The sequence below is a fragment of the Somniosus microcephalus genome, chromosome 1, assembly GCF_052327205.1.
Source record: "Somniosus microcephalus isolate GS21.2 chromosome 1, FLI_Smic_1.0, whole genome shotgun sequence".
Taxonomy (NCBI): domain Eukaryota; kingdom Metazoa; phylum Chordata; class Chondrichthyes; order Squaliformes; family Somniosidae; genus Somniosus; species Somniosus microcephalus.
In genome coordinates this window covers 84401308-84425569 of record NC_140987.1, presented here as the reverse complement: position 1 = coordinate 84425569, position 24262 = coordinate 84401308, and the positions used below count along the sequence as shown (strand labels likewise).

Below are 24262 nucleotides of genomic sequence, written 5' to 3'. Positions count from 1 at the left end.
TGGACGCCCCGACCATCGGGAACATCTTTCCAGCATCTAGTCCAGGCCTGACAGATTTTTATAGGTTTCAATGAGATCCCCTCTCAATCTTCTAAACTCCAGTGAGTATAAGCCCAATCGACACAATCTCTCCTCATACACCATTCCTGCCATCCCAGGTATCAGCCTGGTGAATCTTCGCTGCACTCCTTCCATGGCAAGAACGTCCTTCCTCAGATAAGGCGACCAAAACTTCACACAATACGCAAGGTGCGGTCTCACCAAGGCCCTGTACGACTGTAGCAAGACATCCTTGTTCCTGTACTCGAACCCTCTTGCTATAAAGGCCAACATACCATTTGCCTTCTTGACCGCCTGCTGCACCTGCATGCTTACCTTCAGCGACTGGTGCACAAGAACACCCAGGTCTCTTTGCACTTCCCCTTCTCCCAATCTATTGCCATTCAAATAATAATCTGCCTTCCTGTTTTTGCCACCAAAGTGGATAACCTCACATTTATCCACATTATAGTGCATTTGCCATGTTTCTGCCCAATCACCTAACCTGTCCAAATCGTACTGGAGTTTCATGGCAGGGTGAGGTTGAGCGTGGCTTTGCAGTAACGTTTCGTGATCTACTGAGATTATTGAAAGGTTTGTACCACTGCAGCCTGGTCCTCCTGACAACATCCCTACTTGAGCTATGTGCAACCAGGGTGCGTTGGCCTCCTGGTGAGTTCTCTTCTGCCCATTGGAAAGGAAGAGAACTTCCCTGTGTGCTGTGACTATGGAGGGAGTAATGGGAGAGCCTGGATGCAGCCGTGAACCTCTGGGCAGTGCTCGTCAGTGTTTGCAGCACCTCAGTGCTGTAGAACACTGACAGCACAAATGTCAAAGTAAATTTGCGCATGGTCCCTTTAAGGAAACTGGCTGATGATGTCATCAGACCCGCTTCCTTCAATTGGTTGGGAAACGTACTGGACAGGCTTAATGAGCCCAATTGAGAAAGTCATGTCAGAGGCCGGGATGGAGCCAGCAGCGAGGCCGCGACCCGCCACCGACATCGCCCACCATGGACCCGCCAAGGTAGGGAAAATCATGGCCATTATTTCCAATTGAGTGATGGTTTGGAAATTGTCTAAACTCATGGCAAATGGAAAAACTTTCTGCTGCATATTATCTTATTACCTGCTTTTTGTAAAATATCATAGCATTCACATACAACACTGTTCTACACCTGTTGAGATACCTGCGCTCCTCTAATTCTGCCCTCTTGATCATCCCTGATTATAATCGTTCAACCATTGGTGGCCATGTTTTCAGCTGCCTAGGCCCTAAGCTCTGGAATTCCCTCCCTAAACTGCTCCACCTCTCTCTGCTCCTTTTAAGACGCTCCTTAAAACCTACCTCTTTGATCTGCCCTCATTTCTCTTTGTGGCATCGTGTCAAATTTTTATCTTATGTCACTCATGTGAAACGCCTTGTGACATTTTTCTGCATTGCAGATGCTATATCAATGCAAGTTGTTGTTGCTGGCAGCTAATCAGCTGCCTGTCTAAGTATTTGTTTTAAATATCAGTGCACAAAATGCATTTTCCATTTGATACATCGATACTTTAATTGTCTGCATGTTGAAAAGATTTACAATTGGTATCATCTCCGATTCTCTTGTCTTTACTGTGAAAAGTCTATCTCCCCCTCCGACCCCCCCACTACTGCCAACGTGGCCAAACCCATCCAGACAAACCGATTTTTCTCAACAGTGTGCCTGCATTGGCCTCACCTGTTCCTTTATCCATTCTCATCGCTGGAAAGGGTAGGGGATAAATGATACTGACGTAAAACATCAAAATTATTAGAACTTAATTTGTGTGCTGGACTCTGTTGGTTGATATACTGACGTAGCAGTTCGATTTACAAGCAACACCTTATTGGTATCTGAATTCGGCGTTTATTCGCAATAGTACTGTTGATGCCATTTTCTTAATGTGCTAAATGACTAGATAAACTGAGCCATTTACAGAATAATTGCACTTCTGGAAGATTATCGATAGAAGACCTAGTGGCATCATAGTTCATGAGGAAAATGCAACAATTATAGGAAATAGCTATTTAATATAATTGTTTACCAATAGCTTAGACCAAAATTAGCCCAAAATAATGAAAATATCTAAAACTCCGGGGTATCCATGAACCAGCAGTGAAAAATTCTGTTTGTTGTAAAGGATTTTCACTACTCATATTTAAAGATTCCATCAGCAGAAACCGAAGAAAGAAATACTGCTATCAGGAAGGTGGGCAAAGACCCTCCAGCCACAAAGCAAAGTGTGCACTGCATGGAAAAAGGCATTTAAAAAAAGAAATGTGAAGGCAAAAGTCAGCAAGTTCTTGGTTCCAAATTTACCCTTTTCCACTAACAGTAAACGGTCAACCATTAATGTTGGTGTGGCTCCCACCAAGAAAATAACTTTGCCCACTGTTTTTATCAGAAATGAAATAATGAACGAAAATAAGGCTGTAAGATTGCCACACACAGTAACATTCACTTAGCGTATCCAGTCAATGTCAAGTACTGGGCTCACCTTGAGAACATTTGATTGTATACATTATTCATAAGATCAATTTTCTAGAGTACTGTGGGCTTTATATTAGTGTGTGACTCAGTTGTGGGAAAGCTGCCCCTGTTGTAGACAACACACTGACAATATAAGAGAACCTAAAGCTACGAAGAAATTATTTTCATTGGAGAAAGAAGACAGAGAGGGGAGGACAGCTAATCTTAAATAATGATTCAAGCGGATAACACAGAGGATGTGAGCACAAAATTAATAAATCTCAAGTGAGACCAGGCACTTGAGGAAATTTCCCCCCCCCCCCCCCCCCCCCCCCACCATGAAGTAATGGACAGGTGGAATGCATTCCCAGCAAAAGCATTTAAGCCGATTAATTCTCTTAACCAGATATTAATTCATGTCTTTGTTAAGAATAGCATTAAAGGTTACATGGATAGGTGCAGAGGATCAAATTCTCTGTGAATCACATTATTCCCTTTGCTGTTAGATGATGAATGAGTAATTAGTGAATGCAGCTGGCCAGATTTATAAGCATGGGTTTAAAAGCAGGAATAGATTTTGTTTAATTATTCTGATGGTTTGGATGGATGCTAAAGATCCCAAGGTACAAGTTGAAGAATATGATGGAATTCTCCCAGTGCCCTGGTTAACATTTGCAACATTTAACCACTCCTGCCTCCCACCCTATCGCAGACCGTCCCTTTTGTTCTTTCCTCTCCTCCCCCCTTTCCCTGCCTCTGCACCTGCTTAAAATCTGTTACATCTCTAACTTTTTCCAGTTCTCAAGAAGGGCCACAGACCTGAAACGTTGGGTCAGATTTTCAGTGTGCCGTGAGGCGGGCTTTTAGGTGTGCGGGGGGGCAAAAATCCCGAATTCGGGGGTCCCGACACCATCCAGCCCAAAACCCCCCACAACGCAAGTTTCAAGGGAGGCAAGTACCCGCCCCGCACTGGAACCCGCCGACCCAAGGCGGGAAGGGATTAGTGCCAATTAACTGTCTGTTAACAGGCAGTTTTTAGCCTAATCCCTATTTTGAGGGGTGTCGTGTGGGATTCCCGACGGCGCCAAACCACGGCAGGTTAGAGCAGGCGGGCCATCGGGTTGGAGGGGTTGCGATGTCGGTGTTCAGGTGAGTGATGGGTGCATGAGTGCAAAGGTAAGTGTGTTTGGTGTGTCTAAAGTGTGTAAAGAAGTTTTACTTACCTGTACTTACCTTAACGGCCTTCCTTCCTCTAGGTTTCGGGAGTCCATCACTCAGCCGGCACCGAAAGCTGAATGGCTGCGATCTGTAAAAAGTGACAGCCTTCAGCTTTCAGTGTTGGTGACAGTTCTAACTGAGTCTGCGTAGAAGGACTCGGGTTAGAAGTCAGACTGTTAGTGTTTGACGGCTTCAAACAGCTGTGAAACACTGATATTTCATCTGTCAAAAACTCTCGACAGATGAAATTTCAGTCTGTGACGTCACCTGTTGCCGGGTGGCCCTTAATTGTCCTGCTGAGCCCGCTGGGGGGGCTCAACAAGGTCAATCAAGGGAAAATCGCGTCGATTGGCCGGACGTCGATGGAGGCGGGACTAAAACCCGAAAGGTGTAGTCCCGCCCCCTTCCCGACTGCTTAATGAAAATCCAGCCCGTTAACTCTTTCTCTCTCCACAGATGCTGCCTGACCTCTTGAGTGTTTCCAGCATTTTCTGTTGTTATTCCTGGTTAACATTTCTGTCTTAACCAACACCACCTAAAAACACATTAGCTGGTCGTTCATCTCATGGCTGTTTGTAGAATGTTGCTGGTGCAGAATGACAACTGTGTTTGCCCACACAAGAAATCCTGGAGTAGGGAAAAAACCCTCAACAAGCCAGCTTCATCCAGAGTCGTATACAATTTTTCAGTTGATTCTCTATTTTAAGGAACAATAGGGGTGAAATTGGCCTGTGTTTGTAGCATTAAGTGGCAGCCAATTTTATACTGTGCCCGATTTTCTTTCCAGGAAGCCCTTGAGTAGCATTTCTAATACAGTATAGAGAAGCATTCCAAGGCAATTTTTAAATAGGAACTGAATTCCAAGCAAGAGTTTGAGAGGAAAGTCGGGGAGAATCCCAAAAGCATGGTTGAAGAGGCTTTTAAAAGTGGGGTGAGATGTGGCAAAGGGAAGGGCTTTAGGAGAAGAGCTTCAGATTACTGGGTCATGATGACTGAAGGCTATGGCTCCGATGGTTGTGAGGAGCACATAGAAGGCTGGGAAGAACTTAGGGTATGAGCCAGAAGAAGATTACAGAGGTGGAGTGGAGCAAGCCCACAGAGGGATTTATAGGCTGGGAAAAGATTTTGAAATTGATGTGATGGGGACTCAGTAAAGGTAAACAAGCATAAAGGTGATTGGTGAGCAGGATTTAGTATGGGACAGGATGTGGGCTACAGAATTATGAATGAATTTATATAGGGTAGAGCTAGATCTGATCACTGAAAAGTTATAGGGCTTTATGTACTGGGAACATGTTAGTGCAATTTATGATCAAGTGGGACACAGATTGCAAATCCATTTAATGATATTGATCCAAGTTTATTTTGAAGTATCTACATTATAGTGACCTCCAGAGCTGTACACCTCTCATACAACAATAATCCAGGGCAGAGAGACACCTGTGTGTCTCGGTATGTATGCATGTATGTATATACAGCTCCCAGTTTCCAGTTTAAAAGCAGAAGTTACAGAGCTGGGAAAGCAAACTTAAAGGTTAAGTGTAATTTGTAGATCATTTGAGCTGTGCTCCTGTAGTTTTAAAGGTCATCAGAATCCTATTGATTGAGCACATCGTCCATATCACCCTCTTACTCCCCGAGATCCATGTTCTATTTGTAATAACTGAAGTCAGCTGGAGGAAATACTAGCTTCATGCTGTGAATTGCAGCATCCGTAATTTAGAGAAAATAGGAGGGGAAAGATGTCAATCGTTTCACATATTCCTGTCACGGAGAAATACAGCAGAGCCAGAATTGGTATGCTTTATTATTTGACACATACATTTTGTACCAAAATTGTCACAGATTATAGAAATTGTGATAAAGCAGAGCATCAATGGCTATTTTATAATCATTGAATCACAGGTTATAATCATGCCGTTTTAGTTATTTGTGACAACAGAAATCTGGTTATTTGTGATAATTTGGTTCTATCTTGCAATGACAGTTTTCATTAAATACATGACATATCTATGCAGAATGGTCCTACAGCAATGAAAGACATATTAGAAAAGAGATGAGCAGACATTTAAATAATAGCTATTTAAAGCAGCCTGAAGTCAGGAACTGGGGCTGGGTACAGCTTAAGCACAAGGGGTGGAGCTGCAACAGCTCAGGGCCTGGGGAGCACCCCACTGAGCTGTGATTACTTTCTATTTGCTCTTTGCCAGCACACTCACTTTTGAGTGGCACACTTCTTTGTCCGAGAGCCAGCGAGATGACTTGTGCCTTGCATATTTACCCAGAAGTGTGTGTTAGCCATGGGTGGGGGAGAGGTGGGTGTTGGCCATGGCTGGGGGAGAGGTGGGTGTTGGCCATGGCTGGGGGAGAGGTGGGTGTTGGCCGATATAGTAATCGGGGATGTTATGATTAAGGTTATCCACCAGGTGGTGCTGTGGCCAATGCTGCCACTAAGGTCAGAGGTTTGCTTCCTGTATAGGTCGGCACAAGGTGGAATGCCAGGATGCTGATGCAGGCTGTCTGTAAATGTGTTTCCCAGTTGTTAATAAAGTACTCGTGTTAATTCTAACACCTAGCCTCTTTGAGTTCCTTGTTCCACTTTCTGGATTTATCACATTTGGCGACGAGGTAAAAAGGACCTTGGATTAAGAAGAGAAGTCTGCCAGGATGTTTTAAACAACAAAATCACAAGCTAAAGTTAGCTACCAGTTGGAAGAGAGCATAGCTGCCACGGTAGGAACGGTCTCCGCTTTTGATATTCAAGCACAAACCTGGGAAGAATACTGTGAAGTGTTGGGTTATTTTTTCAAAGCAAATGAAATAAATGATGCCGGAAAAAGGAAAGCCATTCTGCTTAGTTCAGTGGGAAGCCAAACTTACAGTTTGAGGAAAAATCTGCTCAGTCCTAAAAAGCCTGGAGACAAATCATTTGTTGAATTAGTGGCTTTGCTAAAAGAACATTTCAACCCTAAGCCTAGTGAGATTGTACAGCGGTTCAAGTTTAATTCAAGGAACAGGAAAGAGGAAGGGAGCGTAATGGACTATGTAGCGGTGTTGCGTAAATTAGCACAAGATTGCAATTATGGGAACAACCTGAAGGAAATGCTGCGAGATAGGCTAGTTTGCGGAATTATGGACAACCGAATGCAGCGTAGATTATTATCCGAGACTGGGCTTACTTATGAAAAAGCATTGGAACTTGCTCAAGCCATAGAGACAGCGAACCGAGATGTAAAAGAAATACAGGGTTCAGACAGGGCTAATGCTACGCAAGTTGCAGGTCAGGTTGTTGTGCACAAGTTGAACATGCATCAGAAACCACAACGTGAGCATGTGAAGGCATGTTATAGATGCAAGGGCGATCACCTGGCGAGTGAATGCCGGTTTCTGGAGGAAAAGTGCTACAAGTGTGGGAAACAAGGACACACAAAACGAGCTTGCAGGGTGAAATCAACTGTGGAGGAATCCAAACCAAAAGGGGAGGACAGCAAAACCAAGGGAGAGAAGTGAAAAAACATGGAGCACACCACATCAGCGGGGAAGCTGAGGAAGAGGAGGACATGTTCATAATGTATAGCATGTTAGAGAACATTCCAAAAGTGGCTCCTATCACATTGCAACTGACAGTAAATGACTCTAAGGTGAACTTTGAAGTGGATACAGGGTGCGGCGTGACCATAATGAACAAGGCAGAGTACTCAAAATTGTGGAACCGTGCAAAAGTTCCAGAGTTAAAGCCTTGCTCCCTGCATCTTAAAACATATACAGGTGAATGAGTAGTGACATTAGGTACAGCTAAGGTAACTGTGCAACACAGGGACACAGTGGAACAGCTACCTGTAGTTATAGTATCGGGTACCGGATCAAACCTGTTAGGTCGGGGCTGGATAAAAGAACTTAAATTAGACTGGGGAGCAGTACATCATAGATGTGGGCAAACAGTTGACTTTGCAAGAAGTGTTGAGTGAACATGAGTGTGTTCAAGGAGGAACTTGGCACATTTAATGGCCCCCCAGCTAAGATTTATGTAGACAAGGAGGCACCGCTAAGGTTTTTTAAACAACGACCTGTGCCTTATGCCATGAAGCCAAAGGTAGAGGCTGAGCTTGACCGTCTATTGAGAGAGAACATACTGGAGCCGGTGAAATGTTCGGAATGGGCAGCTCCCATAGTACCTGTTGTAAAACCGGACAATTCGGTAAGACTCTGTGGAGACTATAAATTGACAGTCAATCGGGTGTCCAAACTAGAGCAGTATCCTATTCCCAAAACAGAGGATCTCTTTGCAAACCTGGCTGGAGGAAAGAAATTCACAAAGTTGGATATGAGTCATGCCTACTTGCAGATGACACTGGATGACGAATCAAAGAAGTACGTCACCATAAATACACACAAGGGCTTGTTTACATATAACTGCTTACCGTTTGGTGTCTCATCTAGTCCAGCTATCTTCCAGAGGACAATCGAAGGTGTACTTCCATCTATCTGGATGACATTCTGGTGACGGGAAGAACCGACCAGGAGCATCTGAGCACTCAGAGAGGTACTACAGAGATTGGAGAGGGCAGGGTTCCGGCTCAAGAGGAGTAAGTGCACTTTCCTGGGGAATGAGACAGTGTTCCTGGGACACAGAGTGGACGCCACCGGGCTCCATCCACTCGAGGAGAAGGTACAAGCACTGCAGGACGCCCCTGCTCCTACAAATGTGGCTGAGTTAAAAGCTTACCTGGGACTGCTGAACTATTATAACAGGTTTTTACCAAACTTGTCAACTGTGTTAGCACCTCTTCACAAACTACTGCGCAAGGAGACGCAGTGGGGAGATGAGCAGGGGGTTTCATTTGAACAGTCCAAGAAACTGATGCTGTCATTGGATGTGCTGGTTCACTACAATGCAGAGAAAGACATAATTCTCTCTTGTGACGCTTCACCTTACGGGGTGGGAGCAGTTCTTTCACACTGCATGGAAGATGGAACTGAAAGACCAATAGGGTTTATGTCCCGAACTCGACACCAGCGGAAAAAAATTATTCCCAGTTAGACAAAGAGGGGTTAGCAGTAATGTTTGGGTTACAGAGGTTCCACAAGTACATATATGGCAGGAAGTTCACCATATGCACCAATCATAAACCTCTTCTCTTTTCAATGAAATGAAAGCAGTTCCACAGATGGTGTCACCCCGGATCCAGAGGTGGGCAGTGACGTTGAGGGCATATGAGTATGTCATTGTCTACAAGGCGGGCAAGTACCATGGGAACGCAGATGCCTTGAGCCGTCTTCCACTGCCAGGCACACCTATCCGTGCAGCTCCAGAGGACAGAATTTTGATGTTGGAGGACACTGACACGGCACTTGTGACTGCAGAGCAAGTAAGAACATGGACAAGTAAAGATCCAGTATTGTCTAGAGTTCGAGAATATGTGGTGAGGGGATGGCCACAGCATCCAGAAGGGGCTGACTTCACACCCTACAGTGTCAGGCAAACAGAGCTGAGTGTGCAGGATGGTTGTGAGTTGTGGGGCGCACGGGTGATTATTCCACAGCCAGCATGACCGTCTATCCTAGAGCAACTACATCAGTGTCATCCTGGGGTCTCGCGTATGAAAGCCTTGTCTAGGAGTTACTTGTGGTGGCCAGAGCTAGATGAGGAGATAGAAAATCTAGTCAAGACATGCAGCACTTGTCAGGAACACCGGAAGGCACCAGCAGCGGCCCTTCTCCACCCCTGGGAGTGGCCGGATAAACGATGGAGAAGATTGCACTTAGATTATGCGGGTCCATTCATGGGGAAGATGTTCCTCATAATCATTGATGCACATTCCAAATGGACGGATGTTTATCCTGTAAATTCTGCTTCCACCACTACTATAGACTGCCTGCGTCGGAGCTTCAGTAATCAAGGGCTACCGGAGATCGTGGTGAGTGACAATGCCACTTGTTTTGTGAGTACAGAGACAAAAGAGTTCTTGAGAAAAAATGGCATAGTGCAGGTGACCTCGGCTCCATATCATCCGTCCTCGAATGGACTTGCGGAGAGAGCTGTACAAACATTTAAGGAGATGATGAAAAAAAGTGCAGAAGGGAGTTTAGCAGCCAAAGTGTCACGGGTTCTGTTCAGCTACAGAATAACACCTCAATCCACCTGCTGAGATGTTATTAGGTCGTAGACTATGCTCCACTCTTGACCTTGTCCACCCAGACCTAAAAAGGAAAATGGAAAACAGACAAAACAAACAGAGAACCATGACAAAAGAACAAAGAGCCGACGTTTTGGAGAAGGAGATGCAGTCCTTACCAGGAATTTCAGTTATGGACCAAAGTGGATTCCTGGCTTCATAGACTCAATGACAGGTCCAGTATCATACAAGGTCATGTTGGGAGATGGTAGGGTAGTACGCAGACATGTAGATCAGATACTTCCCAGACAAGGGGAAATTGAAATGAAGGTTCCAAATGCAATGACCGAAGACAGGGTTGCCCCCAGTTATCCAAGTGCATCTGTGGTGCCACCACCAGGGACAGAGATAATTCCACAGGAACCTATTTGTCAAGAGGAAACCATCGTTGCAGAATCAGATACTCTGAGCACTGCTCCGGAGCAGCTGGTGGCTTCACCACAAACAAGCAGGGACTTTACTGTTGGACGTTCACAAAGGACTCGCAAGCCACCAGAGAGATTGATACTGAACTGTTAGATTCATCAAGTATGGAACATGATGAATAGAGACTCCTTATGTGACCCTCAGGAATGGTTGTTTGTTAAGAAATTCTTACTGAAATCTTAAGGGGGGAGGGATATAGTAATCGGGGATGTTATGATTAAGGTTATCCACCAGGTGGTGCTGTAGCCAATTCTGTTAAGGTCAGAGGTTTGCTTCCTGTATAGGTTGGCACAAGGTGGAATGCCAGGATGCTGATGCAGGCTGTCTGTAAACGTGTTTCCCAGTTGTTGATAAAGTACTCGTGTTAATTCTAACATCTAGCCTCTGAGTTCCTTGTTCCACTTTCTGGATTTATCACAGCCATGGCTGGGGGAGAGGTGGGCGTTGGCCATGGGTGTGGAGAACAGAACAAAGGGCTGAGGCTGGAAAAAGAGTAACCAAGAATAACAGCCTATCACTGTAGCTTAGAAATGACTATTAGTGGAAACAACAGATGAATATTTAATGCTTCATATGATATTCTGTCCATTTTAACAAAAGTATTAACCTGTTTATTTAAAATTGATTGATTCCATTAAAATAGAAATGTCATACAAATATGTTGTGTTCATCTGTATTGTCAACAGTAAATTTTATTCTACTATCACTTTTCCTAATTATTAACTCTTTTGGTTAACAGCACAGTAGTTCTGTGACCCAGTTATTTGGGGCTGGTTTTTAGGTGTAGTGTGCATCGGGCAGTGGGTGGAGCAAACACCATCCATCCAATGGCTTGAACAATTTCCATAGTCAGGCCTCATTTGAATGTACGATAGCAAAATACTGCAGATGCTGGAAATTCAAAATAACAGAAAATGCTGGAAAAACTCAGCAGGCCAGGCAACATCCATGGAGAGAAAATAGGGTCAACGTTTCAGGTCAAACCCTTTGTCAAGACTCATTTGAATGTGATTGATGAGCTGCCAGCACTCGGTGAGCTCTGACAGGCAGCTAGCCGTTCAAGGTGGACGGGGGTAGCAGCAGGCCGGAGGAAGTATGTGGAGGAAGGAGGAGCAGTGTCAGCCGTGGCTCAGGTGGTAAGTCAGAAGGTTGTGGGTTCAAGTCCCACTCCAGATACTTGAGCACAAGAAAAATCTAGGCTGACACTCCAGTGCAGTACTGAGTGAGTGCTGCACTGTCAGAGGTGCAGTCTTTCGGATGAGACATTAATCAGAGGCTCTGTCTGCTCTCGGGTGGACGTAAAGGATCCCATGGCACTATTTTGAAGAAAAGCAGGAGAGTTATCCCTGGTGTCCTGGCCAATATTTACCCCTCAATCAACATTGCTAAAAAACAAACAGATTATCTGGTCATTATCACATTGCTGTTTGTGGGAGCTTGCTGTGCGCAAATTGGCTGCCGTGCTTCCTACATTATAACAGTGACTACACTTCATTTCTTTTTTTAAAGTACTTCATTGGATGTAAAGCGCTTTGGGACATCAGGTGATTGTGAAAGGCGCTATATAAATGCAAGTCTTTTTTTCATGCTCCTCTTGGTCCTACAGAAACCTTTTTTTGGAGCAGCCTGCAGTGATCTCTCTCAGGACCACTGGTTAGGCTGCTCAGCACTCAGTTCCACTTCATGGAGTGTACTGAGCTCACGCTTTACCCAATGCAATGCAAAATTTGCGCAGGACCCCGATTTAAAGGTTTCAATAAGGCTACCACCTATTTCAAGTGGGTGGGCAGCAGGTATTTTTAACCCCCAAATTTCAGTGCAAATGGGGCAGTAGACCCCCATTGTGTTTGTTGACATTTTTGCAGGGCTTCAGCATAGACGTCAGTTTATGGAATAATCTGTTTTTCATTAATAATATAGATTTTCTTATCGGCTTGATTTGAAATATAACTGCTCAAATGAAAGTCTCAATATAAAGCATTCCAATTTAATTCATTAGACTTCATAGCTACGGTGCAGTATTGATTAAGCTTAGCCATTCAGGATGTGCATTTTGTGCATTAACCTGAATTAGAATTAAAGGTGAAAATATTGATGGAAAATTTACATAAATGATATAAAATAGAAATATTTAAATATTAAAATTATCATCTTGAAAAACAAAAAAGGTGCACAGACTGAGTAATTAGATCAGAATCCTTATCTTACACATTAATTGTGAATTTAAGAAACGGGTGTTACATTGAGTGGTAACTATCCATGTGCTAGATGTCCTGCCCAACGACTACAGATTTTTTCCCAGCTACACACAGTTTAGGAAGCATTTAGGTTGAGGCTTCATGAGTACCAGGACACTACAAGCTCTAATTCAGTATAGTAGGCTAGAAATTGATCTGCATTGCGCTCATTTTTGGGCATAACTCGGATGCAACAATGACAAGCTTTGCAGTGGGATGGCCCGCGCTCAATCTGCACGTCCGTTTGGAACACTGCTAAATTCGCCCCTGGAAGCAGCCTAAAAGAGGTGATGAGCTTCTTACATATGTAAAGGCCTTGCTCCACTTGAGATTTTTCAACAGCCCCTGTGGTCACTAACGAAAGGCAAGTTATTTTTTCAAATTCAGACATCCTTGCTGTGGAGCCGGGAGTTGCTCCCTGAACTGCATCTTCCTCAAGTTTGCCCCCGCCCATTGGACTCGCCTTTGGGCCGTTGCTGGTGAGGCAAGCGGCACGAGCTGCCTGTAGCGGCTTGACGGGTGCTGGCAGCTCGTGCAAAAAATGTTAATGAGACCCGAGTACCAATTTTGGGCATTCATCAGGCCTTCTGGTTGTGGCGCGCCACTGGTTACGGACCTGAAAACAATCCATAACCAATTTCCGCCCCCGTAAATCTTGTTTGTCATGCAGTATACAACACAGCCTGGTTATAGTGCTTAAAAGGTATATGTTGTAAGGCCCTATATTAAATGGCAGTAACCAGACTGACAAGAAATACACAACCTCAAGAATACCAGTGGTTTCTGTAAGGTCAGCTGGGCAGTTAAAACAACAATGTAAATTAAGAATGTAGCTTATCCTGAATATTACAATTAATTGTTAGTGAATTAGAATGCAAATTTATACAATCTTGGGGCCTGACTCTTGCACAGGTTCAGCTTCACTTTGCTGTAAATGATTTCAACTAGACACCTTTATTGGATAATGTCTTGTAATGGTTTCTGGTTCCTCTTTATTAAAAGCACAAGGTCTGGATGCCACTTTTTCAGACTGCAGCAAATGGGTATGTTACTGTTCTGTAATGTGGCACAAAAGCTGCATGAAAACAAAATGGAAATGCAGTTTTCAAAACACTTCAAGGCCACTGGTTTGCGATTTTCAAGGATAAATAGACAGAATTGCAGAGCGCAATCAACAAAACATCAGTACAATTTCCAGGATCTCCTGTAAAAACAGCAGCATGGCAACATGGTGGTGCTCCACTGCACTGCACCATAACGTGCAAAGGTAACACTTTACAGTTCAATCTGACGTATGAACTATTAACCCATACTCTATCATCTTTCATTACAACTTTCAGTTCGGATATGCCATGTGGCAAGCTATTGAAGTGTCATAAATCATGAAAAATGTGAATTATAGTTAAAATCAATTAATTCTGCATCTTACCATAAGCTATACAAGGAGAAATGATCCCTTTCATTCTCACAGAACTTATCAAGTCTCCTTTCGGTAGCATCAGTCTTGCAGATCATTAGGTGTTATTTCTGGCTAGTATCTATTATTGAGGGAAACAGCTTGAAGGGTTAAAACAATGGACATAAAATTCATCCAGGAACAACACCGCAGCAAATTAAATTGATCCATGTCTGTAAATACAGTTGTCTTAAAACACAACTTTTTAAGCCCTTATGACGTGTTGCCTATATTTATCTGGCCATGGGTCAGTAATGGTTTCAGCCAGGGGAAGACCTTAGGTCCATCCTTTGGTGCATTTCTCATAACCTTGAATTCTATTTGTTGAAGAAAGATAGAGTTGAATTTATATAGCGCCTTTCACAACCACAGGACGTCTCAAAGCACTTTACGGCCAATTAAGTACTTTTGACTTGTAATGTTGACAATAGCCTGTCTGGTTCCTTCTTGAACTACATTAAAGTTTCTTGTTTCACTAACTATTGGTGATGATCTGTTCCACATACAAATCACTTGGTTAAAAAAAAGTTCCTCCTGCATTTCTCATGTTCTTTGATGACCTTAATGTGTACATATGATCCCTCCCTCTTATGCTTTGTGGTTAGCAGTTCATTCCTGTAACTATAGTAGATGCTGTTATCCGTTCCTAAACCAACTGGTACCTCATGTTTTCCAACTGTAAAAACAGTGGTCTGTGGCTCTGCACATTCTTCCAACACTATAGCATGATATGCAGCTTAAAACAATTTTTTAAAATTTGTTCATGGGATGTGGGCGTCGCTGGCAAGGCTAGCACTTATTACCCATCCCTAGTTGCCCTTGAGAAGGTGGTGGTGAGCTGCCGCCTTGAACCGCTGCAGTCTATGTGGTGAAGGTACTCCCACAGTGCTGTTAGGGAGGCAGTTCCAGGATTTTGACCCAGCGACAATGAAGGATCGGCGATATACTTTCAAGTCAGGATGGTGTGTGACTTGGAGGGGAATTTGGAGGTGGCGGTGTTCCTATGCGCCTGCTGCCCTTGTCCTTCTAGGTGGTAGAGGTCGTGGGTTTGGGAGGTGCTGCCGAAGAAGCCTTGGCAAGTTGCTGCAGTGCATCTTGTAGATGGTACACACTGCAGCCACGTTACGCCGGTGGTGGAGGGAGTGAATGGTTAAGGTGGTGGATGGGGTGCCAATCAAACGGGCTGTTTTATCTTGGATGGTGTCGAGGCAAGTGGAGAGTATTCCATCACACTCCTGACTTGTGCCTTGTAGATGATGGAAAGGCTTTGGGGAGTCAGGAGGTGAGACACTCGCCGCAGAATACCCAGCCTCTGACCTGCTCTTGTTGCCACAGTATTTATGTGGCTGGTCCAGTTAAGCTTCTGGTCAATGGTGACCGCCCCCCCCAGGATGTTGATAGTGAGGGATTCGGCGATGGTAATGCCATTGAATGTCAAGCAACGGTGGTTAGACGCACACCTGTTGGAGATAGTCATTGCCTGGCACTTGTGTGGCGTGAATGTTACCTGCCACTTATCAGCCCAAGCCTGAATGTCGTCCAGGTCTTGCTGCATGCGGGCATGGACTGCTTCATTTTCTGAGGAGTTGTGAATGGCACTGAACACTGCAGTCATCAACAAACATCCCCACTTCTGACCTTGTGATGGAGGGAAGGTCTTTGATAAATGAGCTGAAGATGGTTGGGCCTAGAACACTGCCCTGAGAAACTGCAGCGATGTCCTGGGGCTGTGATGATTGACCTCCAACCACCAGAACCATCTTCCTTTGTGCTAGGTATGACTCCAGCCAGTGGAGAGTTTCCCCCCCGATTCGCATTGACTTCAGTTTTACTAGGGCCCCTTTATGCCACACTCTGTCACATACTACCTTGATGTCAAGAGCAGGCACTCTCACCTCACACCTAGAATTCAGCTCTCTTGTCCATGTTTGGACCAAGGCTGTAATGAGGTCTGGAGCTGAATGGTCTTGGTGGAACCCAAACTGGGCATCAGTAAGCAGGTTATTGGTGAGTAAGTGCTGCTTGATAGCACTGTCGATGACACCTTCCATCACTTTGCTGATGATTGAGAGTAGACTGATGGGGCAGTAATTGGCCGGATTGGATTTGTCCTGCTTTTTGTAGACAGGACATACCTGGGCAGTTTCCACATTGTCGGATAGATGTCAGTGTTATAGCTGTACTTGAGCAGCTTGGCTAGAGTTGCGGCTCGTTCTGGAGCACAAGTCTTCAGCACGACAGCCGGAATGTTGTCTGGGCCCACAGCCTTTGCTGTATCCAGTGCGCTCAACCGTTTCTTGATATCACGTGGAGTGAATCGAATTGGCTGAAGACTGGCTTCTGTGGTGGTGGGGACCTCAGGAGGAGGCTGAGATGGATCATCCACTCAACACTTCTGGCTGAAGATGGTTGCAAATGCTTCAGCTTTGTCTTTTGCACTCATGTGCTGGTCTCCACCATCATTGAGGATGGGGATATTCATGGAGCCTCCTCTTCCCATAAGTTGTTTAATGGTCCACCACCATTCACGACTGGATGTGGCAGGACTGTGGAGCTTTGATCTGATCCGTTGATTGTGGGATCGCTTAGCCCTGTCTATAGCATGCTGCTTTCGCTTTTTAGCATGCATGTAGTCCTGTGTTGCAGCTTCCCCAGGTTGGCACCTCAATTTTAGGTACGCCTGGTGGTGCTCCTGGCATGCTCTTCTACACTCCTTATTGAACCAGGGTTGGTCCCCTAGCTTGGTGGTAATGGTAGAGTGAGGGATATGCCAGGCCATGAGGTTACAGATTGTGCTGGAATACAATTCTGCTGCTGATGGCCCACAGCGCCTCGTGGATGTCCAGTTTTGAACTGCTAGATCTGCTCTGAATCTATCCCATTTAGCACGGTGGTAGTGCCACACATGCAGGAGGTTTCCTTGCCCATGCTTGACCTGAAGGCATGAGACTTCATGGTGTCCGGAGTCAACGTTGAGGACTCCCAGGGCTACTCCTTCCCGACTGTATACCACTGTGCTGCCACCCCTGGTGGGTCTGTCCTGCCGGTGGGACAGGACACAATCGGGTATGGTAATGGAAGAGTTTGGGACTTTGGCTGAAAGGTATGATTCTGTGAGTATGATATGTCAGGCTGTTGCTTGACTAGTCTGTGGGACAGCTCTCCCAATTTTGGCACAAGTCCCCAGATGTTGGTGAGGAGGACTTTGCAGGGTCGATTGGACTGGTTGTGCCATTGCCGTTTCCATAGCCGGTGCTGAGGTTGATGCCGGGTCGTCCGTCCGGTGGTTTTATTTGTTTTTCATAGTGTTTTTTTTACAACTGAGTGGCTTGCTTGGCCATTTCAGAGGGCAGTTAAGTGTCAACCACATTGCTGTGGGTCTGGAGTCACGTATAGGCCAGACCGGGTAAGGATGGCAGATTTCCTTCCCTAAAGGAAATTAGTGAACCAGATGGGTTTTTACAACAATCCAATAGTTTCATGGTCACCATTACCGATACTAGCTTTTAATTCCAGATTTATTTAATTAACTGAATTTAAATTCCCCAGCTGTCGCGTTTCCAGATCATTAGTCCAGGCCTCTGGATTACTAGTCCAGTAACATAACCACAATGCTACCATTCCCTATGGGAAATTAGCTTTTGATAAACAATACAGTGTACATCCAGAAAGCTGCAAAGGATATTCAGGTCTGAAACTAGAAACACTTGCTTATACTTTATCTAAAACACATAGAGGTCAATTATCGGGTGAGATGTAGCAGCACAGTTGTGCCACCCGCCCACTCTCCTGACCGAGAGTCCCAAGCCATTTTAAATGCCAGTCTCGTTTCAATAAGCACAGCATTCATGCACCTCCTGGCCTCCCAAAAACCTGTGTTTTTTTAAATGACCTTTTCTGGTTTTCTGAGTGACCTGCAGTGGCCCCCTTTAAGGACAGCTGGTTAGGTCGTCCTATGCCTGGCACCAATGGACGGAGCATGCATGGGGCATTCTCCACCCATTGGTACATCAGAGTTGTCCAAGTATATCATAGGACCCCAATTTACACGCCTTAATGTGGTTCCCCCCGAAACAGGCAGAGCACCTGGGCAATCCTCGTGACGACCCTAGACAAAATGGTGGCTGGTGAATCAGGAATGGGGCAGTAAGTTTAGCCCTGTGATTTTTTTCGGAACAGCATTGCCCCATTCCCACCCTGTGGAGCCCGTGAAAATCTGCCCTGTGGTCTCACAATTTTATGTGATTCAAAAGTACATCTCAGAATAACTGACTTTGATAATCAGGAGCTGCTCTAAATCTCGAAGACATGGTAATGAAAATTTTATTATATTTAACTATAGAGCTGTCAATTGTGATTAAAACTAGGAACATAGGATCTGGCCTGACAATGGTGTGATTGACTAGCTCCAAAGATAAACAGACACAATAAACTATTACAGTACTATAACGCAACAATAAAAAAGGGTTTTTGAGGCAGATTTTTTAAATTAATGATTATTTCTGGAAGTGCTTGAGAATTGTATAAAGAAAATGATCGGGTCACCATTGACTATTTTTCTGCTAATCGAAATTAGTGAGAAGTCAAATTAGAATCAATACCCGGGTTGATCAGAGAGCCCATGTGAACAGGAAGTGTGAGAACGCTGGCGTTAATCATTTCAACTAAATAAAAACCTGGGTGTTTTGGTGCACTAGATTTTAAGATTGAAGTTGTTCTCTCTCAAAACCCAGGACTGTGTGAACATTTTAACATTATCTTCAAAAATATCTGATTGCTGTATTGAAAAGAATTTTGACCCCAATTTAATCATCAAACAACAGACGCTTCCACTCCTCAATCAGCACTGTCTTTTAATCTGTAAACCTTTCATTTATCCACACTATTGAATGAGTGTTAGCAGCTATTATTGCACTGCCAACAAAACAATTGCTCAGTCTTGGTGATCAATGAAAATAAAAATCTTTGTCCGTATTTGAAATGTATATTGTGTTATACTTGCAGTAAACATTGAATGAAATTCCTAAATATAGTTCACTTTTTTTTATTAGGCTGAAGTCGCCACACAAAATGATGAAGACCAGCCACTTAGCTTGGCTTGGCCAGATACACCACGTAAACGACTTATCTATCTAATTGTACTACCTATTATCCTTCCACTGTGGATCACCTTGCCTGACGTCAGAAAAAAAGTAAGCATCTGTACAGTTTTATTTCGCTTTCTTTTTTCTTTCCCCCTCTCTCTTCCATAGTGCTTTTGATCTTTTCAGAGGCAAATGCTTGTTGGAGGAATGTAAACCCAGAGACCCTGCTAGCAGTCACATTTCCTTATGTAACTAGTGACGTTTCTATGCATAATCATTGAAAACAGTTATTTCATATTGGTTTTGGGTAAGAATGTCTAGATAAGCACCAAATTAACGGCATGCAACAATGCCTCATATCTGTTTCTCGGGCAAATATCGAATTTCCTGATTGGCCACCATAACATCGGCGGAAGTTCGGCAGAAACCCGATCTAGCCAGGGTTACTACCAAAGTTCCAGTGGTCAATTAGGAGGGCCCCGAGGACATTTCCAGTGACAGCGCATATTTTATGCAATGGATCGTCCTTGCTTTGAGTCAGGACCCCTTTAAAACCTGCAAATGGAGTCACTAGAAGGTTGTGATGGTTTTACTTGAATATGTAAATTAAAGGCCTCATGTCTGTTAAAGGACCACTTGCTGTGGAGTCAGGAGGAGCAGGAATGCTCCTTCAACACCACAGGTGTAACGATTGCCCTCCCAAAGCCCATTCCAACCACCCACCCGGGCTTACCTGAGGGCTGCTGCCGGCATCGCAGCGGCCTGACATTGATGTGTACTTCGCCAGCGAGCTGCCTGGGGACACGCAGCAGATGTCCGCAGCTCACTGGTCTAATTTAAACAAGGCCTGAGGCCCAATTTCGATCAGATCTCAGACCTACCTTTTCCATCACAGAGGTCGTTCCCTATGCCCAGATCGCACAAGCAGGTCGGCGCTATGCAATTTCAACCCATGGTGTTCAGTTTACATTTTAGGAACTTTCCACGCAGCTTGCTAAAACTGGAACCGTGTGGTTAACTGAACAAGTTTTAAGTGTTTTCAATCAGCATATTCTGACAGATAAATAATAGCTAGATCAAGCATAAATTTCCAAGTAATGCTGTATGAATAATGTATAAACAGATTGCACTCTTATTTCATGTTTATTTTGATACAGGAATAATAATAAAGTTCTTAACCATTAAATTGAAAGTTTGAGATGAAACAAAAAAAGCTAAAGTGACTTGGCATACTGTGCAATACAGTCCAAGAATGTCCCTTGTCTGTGTGCTGGGTTAGCTGATCTCAACCAGGATAGTTGAAGAAGCACTAAAGTTGACCTCACTGCCTCTGGACTAGGGAAGAGGGAAAATAATCACCCAGGGTTTAGGAACATAGGAACAGGAAAAGGCCATTCAGCCCTTTGACCCTGTTACACCATTCAATTAGATCATGGCTGATCTGCATCTTAAATCCATCAACCCACCTTGGTTCTGTAACCCTTAATATCCGTTTTGAAATTTCAATTGACTGAGCCTCAACAGCTTTTTGAGAGAATTCCATATTTCCACTACTCTCCGTGTGAAGAAGTGCTTCCTGACATCACCCCTGAACAGCCTAGCTTTTGTGCTCTTAGCTTCTATCAGTAATCCCTCCTGCAAAATACATAGATGTGGACACCAAATGAAGACGAGATCAGGCTTGAATGTGATGATTGAATGTTTAATGTTAACACTCTCATCTAAAGAATGGCTCATTGTTCAAACTACTGTGGGGCTGTAGGTGCCTGTGGAGCTACACCCAGCAAGATTGACTCAGAAAGGGAGCGGAGGGAAGAAAGCAAGAAAATAAAGCCTTCTGTGGTAGAGAATTCCACAGGTTCACCACTCTCTGGGTGAAGAAATTCCTCCTCATCTCTGTCCTAAATGGCTTACCCCTTATCCTTAGACTGTGACCCCGGAATCTGGACTCCCCGACCATCGGGAACATCCTTCCCACATCTGGTCTTTCTAGTCCTTTTAGAATTTTATAAGTTTCAATGAGATCCCCCCCTCATTCTTCTAAACTCCAGCGAATATAAGCCCAATCGACCCAATCTCTCCTCATACATCATTCCTACCATCCCAGATATCAGCCTGGTGAATCTTCGCTGCACTCCCTCCATGGCAAGAACATCCTTCCTCAGATAAGGCGACCAAAATACTCAAGGTGTGGTCTCACCAAGGCCCTGTACAACTGCAGCAAGACATCCTTGTTCCTGTACTCAAGCCCTCTCACTACGAAGGCCAACATACCATTTGCCGCCTTAATGGATCACTTTTGAAGTGCAGTCACTGTTGTTCTTTAGACAGACACTGCAGCCAATTTGAGCACATTAAGAGCCGCAAACAGCATTGAGATGACTAATGAGTTCATCTGTTTTTTGGTCGTGGGATGACTGTTAGCCAGGACATTGGGAGAGCTCCCTGCACCTCTTCAAAAGAGTGCCATTGGATCTTTTACAACCACTTGAAAAGGTGGTTGGGGCCTTGGTTTGATATCCCATCTGAAAGACACCACCTCGACAATACAGCACTCTCTCAGTATTGCACTGAAGTGCCGGCCTAAATTTATGTAATTGTGTGCTAGAGTGTGGCTTACCCATGATCTGGTGACTCGGAGGCAACAAGGATTAAAATGCCTAAAAAGTTGAAGGATATCTATTCCTTAAAACTTATAAGACATGTAGTACATTGAGATAATGAGAAATTTTGAGAATAAAGAAAGGTTGCAGTCCAGTGAAAGTGGACTTTTCAAATTAGATAGATCTTATAGTGAGCTTCTGGTGCACTCTGTGGGAAAGATTATTTAAAAAATGGTGGCTGATTTAGAAACAGAAATGAAATTATTAGAAGTCCTGAATAAGAACCAGAAGTCACTTGAAGCTATAGTAGCAAGTATAGCCCTCAAAGATAATACCGTGGAAACCTTTAACAGATGCACAGTATTGGATTCCTGCAACAACAGGAATGAAACAAGTGAAAGTGTGGAGACCAAGAACCAAATTGAGGAAGAGAAGGCAAATAAAGCAAACAAATTGGCATTATCTGGGAGTGAAGTAGTCCAGAGGACAGAAACACAGGGTACAGCTAGATGTGCCATTGTAATAGTCTCATATGAAGAATGACCATTTGGGGCAGTTACATAGGATTACTGGCACCTATGGAACCTACCCAGCGGCAGAAAAGGGGGAAACTTTGAGTAGAGGAAATGTGTAGCTAGAGGAAAGGTCAACTTCATTCTCTTTAGTCGCATAGATTAAGTAAAAGGTCAGTTCCATAGTTGTGTTTTTTTTTAAACATAATTATGTTGGAATAAAAGGAAGTTCAATTTAGTTGCTTTAAGTACCATTTGGAGAGTAACTTAACATTAATGGCTGTAAAACTGTGCATTCTGTGGGATTCTTAGGACAAATCCAGTAGTAGCACATCTAATTTGATTCTATTTATGATTGGAAGGGTTATAGTAGAATGAACAAGACCCTCGGTGAGTATTTAATACAATAGTATCACTTAGGATCAACATTTTTTTTAATCCTCTTTATAGCAGACCATTTACTGTAACTCTTGGTTAATACAATTGCTGAAGGAAGTGTTGGTGTGGCTTCTGTACAAAAGAAAGCAGGAACTACATAGAAAAACTGCTGAACAAATAGTCCATTCCCAGTTGAGAGATGTCACTAACACCCTAAAAACAAGCTTTTGTTATATTTGCCTAGGGCAACCATGAATGATTGACAACATAAAATATGCCTGGCTGCTCCTCATCTTCTCAGCTACAGTTGGTCTGTGGCACATGAGATGGCAGAAAAGGGCAGATAGAGGAAGCTTACTGTCATCCATAAAGGAATAATTTGCTTGAAGCTTCAGAAAATAATTGACTACAGTACTACTAGAAAGTTGGTTATGCATTGATGGTTACAGTTTATCACAAGATACCCAGGTATGAGTTTGAGATGTTCAAGTTTAAGCATATCCACTCAAAATTGACCCAAACTTTGTCTTGTGTTTCAGAAGGTGCAGAAATATTTTGCAATTTCCTTCTTGGGGTCAATCGCCTGGATTGCAGCCTTTTCCTATCTAATGGTCTGGTGGGCACACCAGGTAAGCACAATGATGTCCAGTAATTATTAACCAGAGATTAAAGTAGAGTTTTGCTTTGCAAGTATCATCCCTTTCCCCATTAAGTAACCATTAAAGAATTAGTCTTAACCTAATTACCCCTTTCAAAGAGAAAGAGTCTTCATCAAAAATGATTGACAAAACTTTTATCATTTGCAAGACCATTGATTGAATGGGGGAAATGGATAAAATCATGGAATGGAATCACCAAAACACTGGTAAAAATCCTGAATCCCTTATAATAAGAATGTGATTGCATCAGTCACAAACTATTTTATCATCACACAATCTAAATATGGGTAAAAATTGGTCCTCATTGTCTGTTTTCTGGGTGAAAAACCGATAAAAAGAACCAATTCCACACGCAGCATCCCACACCCAATCGAGTGCTGCCATATTGGTAAAGGCAGCTTTGCAGGCATCCCAGGCGGTCATCTTAAACAGGTTTAAACAGATTTTAGGGCCCTTGAATATGTTAATAAGAGGCCTAATATCAGTGTAAGAACCCTGCCAGGAAATTTGTCGGTGTTGGGCCTACTGTGCTCTTTTTTTTTTTGGTTTTATATGCGGCCTCACCAGCGGTCCTTAAAAGGGACTGCTAGGGGCAACAACCAAAAATGTAAGTTAATTTTTTTAAACGTAGCCTTTCTATGGAATCAGTGGGGAGCAGAAGTGCTCCTTCTGGCTCCACAGCACTCCTGAAGGCTGCAGCTGGCCTGCGGGCAGCCCCCTTCCTGTATTCCTCGCCTTCTCTCCCACCCCACCCCCCACCAGGACTTGCCCAAGAGCCACTGCTGGCATCGCAGTGGACCGAAATTGACTCCCACTTCACCTGTAAGCTGCCTGAGGATGAGCGGTAGGCATCAGCTGCCCTCTGAGCTTATTAAAATGAAGCCCGAGGACCAATATTGATCGATACTTGGACCTGCCAGTTTGATCGCAGGTCTCATTCCCTGCGCCCAGTTCCTGACGGCAAGATGATGCTACCGAAT

The 24262-nt window shown here is 44.0% G+C and overlaps 1 protein-coding gene across 6 annotated transcripts in view; it reads left to right on the top strand.

The window, feature by feature from the left end:
• The window catches only part of LOC147124215 (sodium/potassium/calcium exchanger 2-like), a 295035-nt gene that overhangs the window by 254543 nt on the left and 16230 nt on the right, over nt 1-24262 (top strand). For all 6 annotated transcript variants that reach the window (XM_085983958.1, XM_085983952.1, XM_085983947.1 and 3 more), the window contains 2 exons: nt 19098-19238; nt 23163-23252. In XM_085983958.1, the coding sequence (XP_085840084.1) occupies nt 19098-19238; nt 23163-23252 (231 nt within the window). The remainder of the gene's footprint in view (nt 1-19097; nt 19239-23162; nt 23253-24262) is intronic.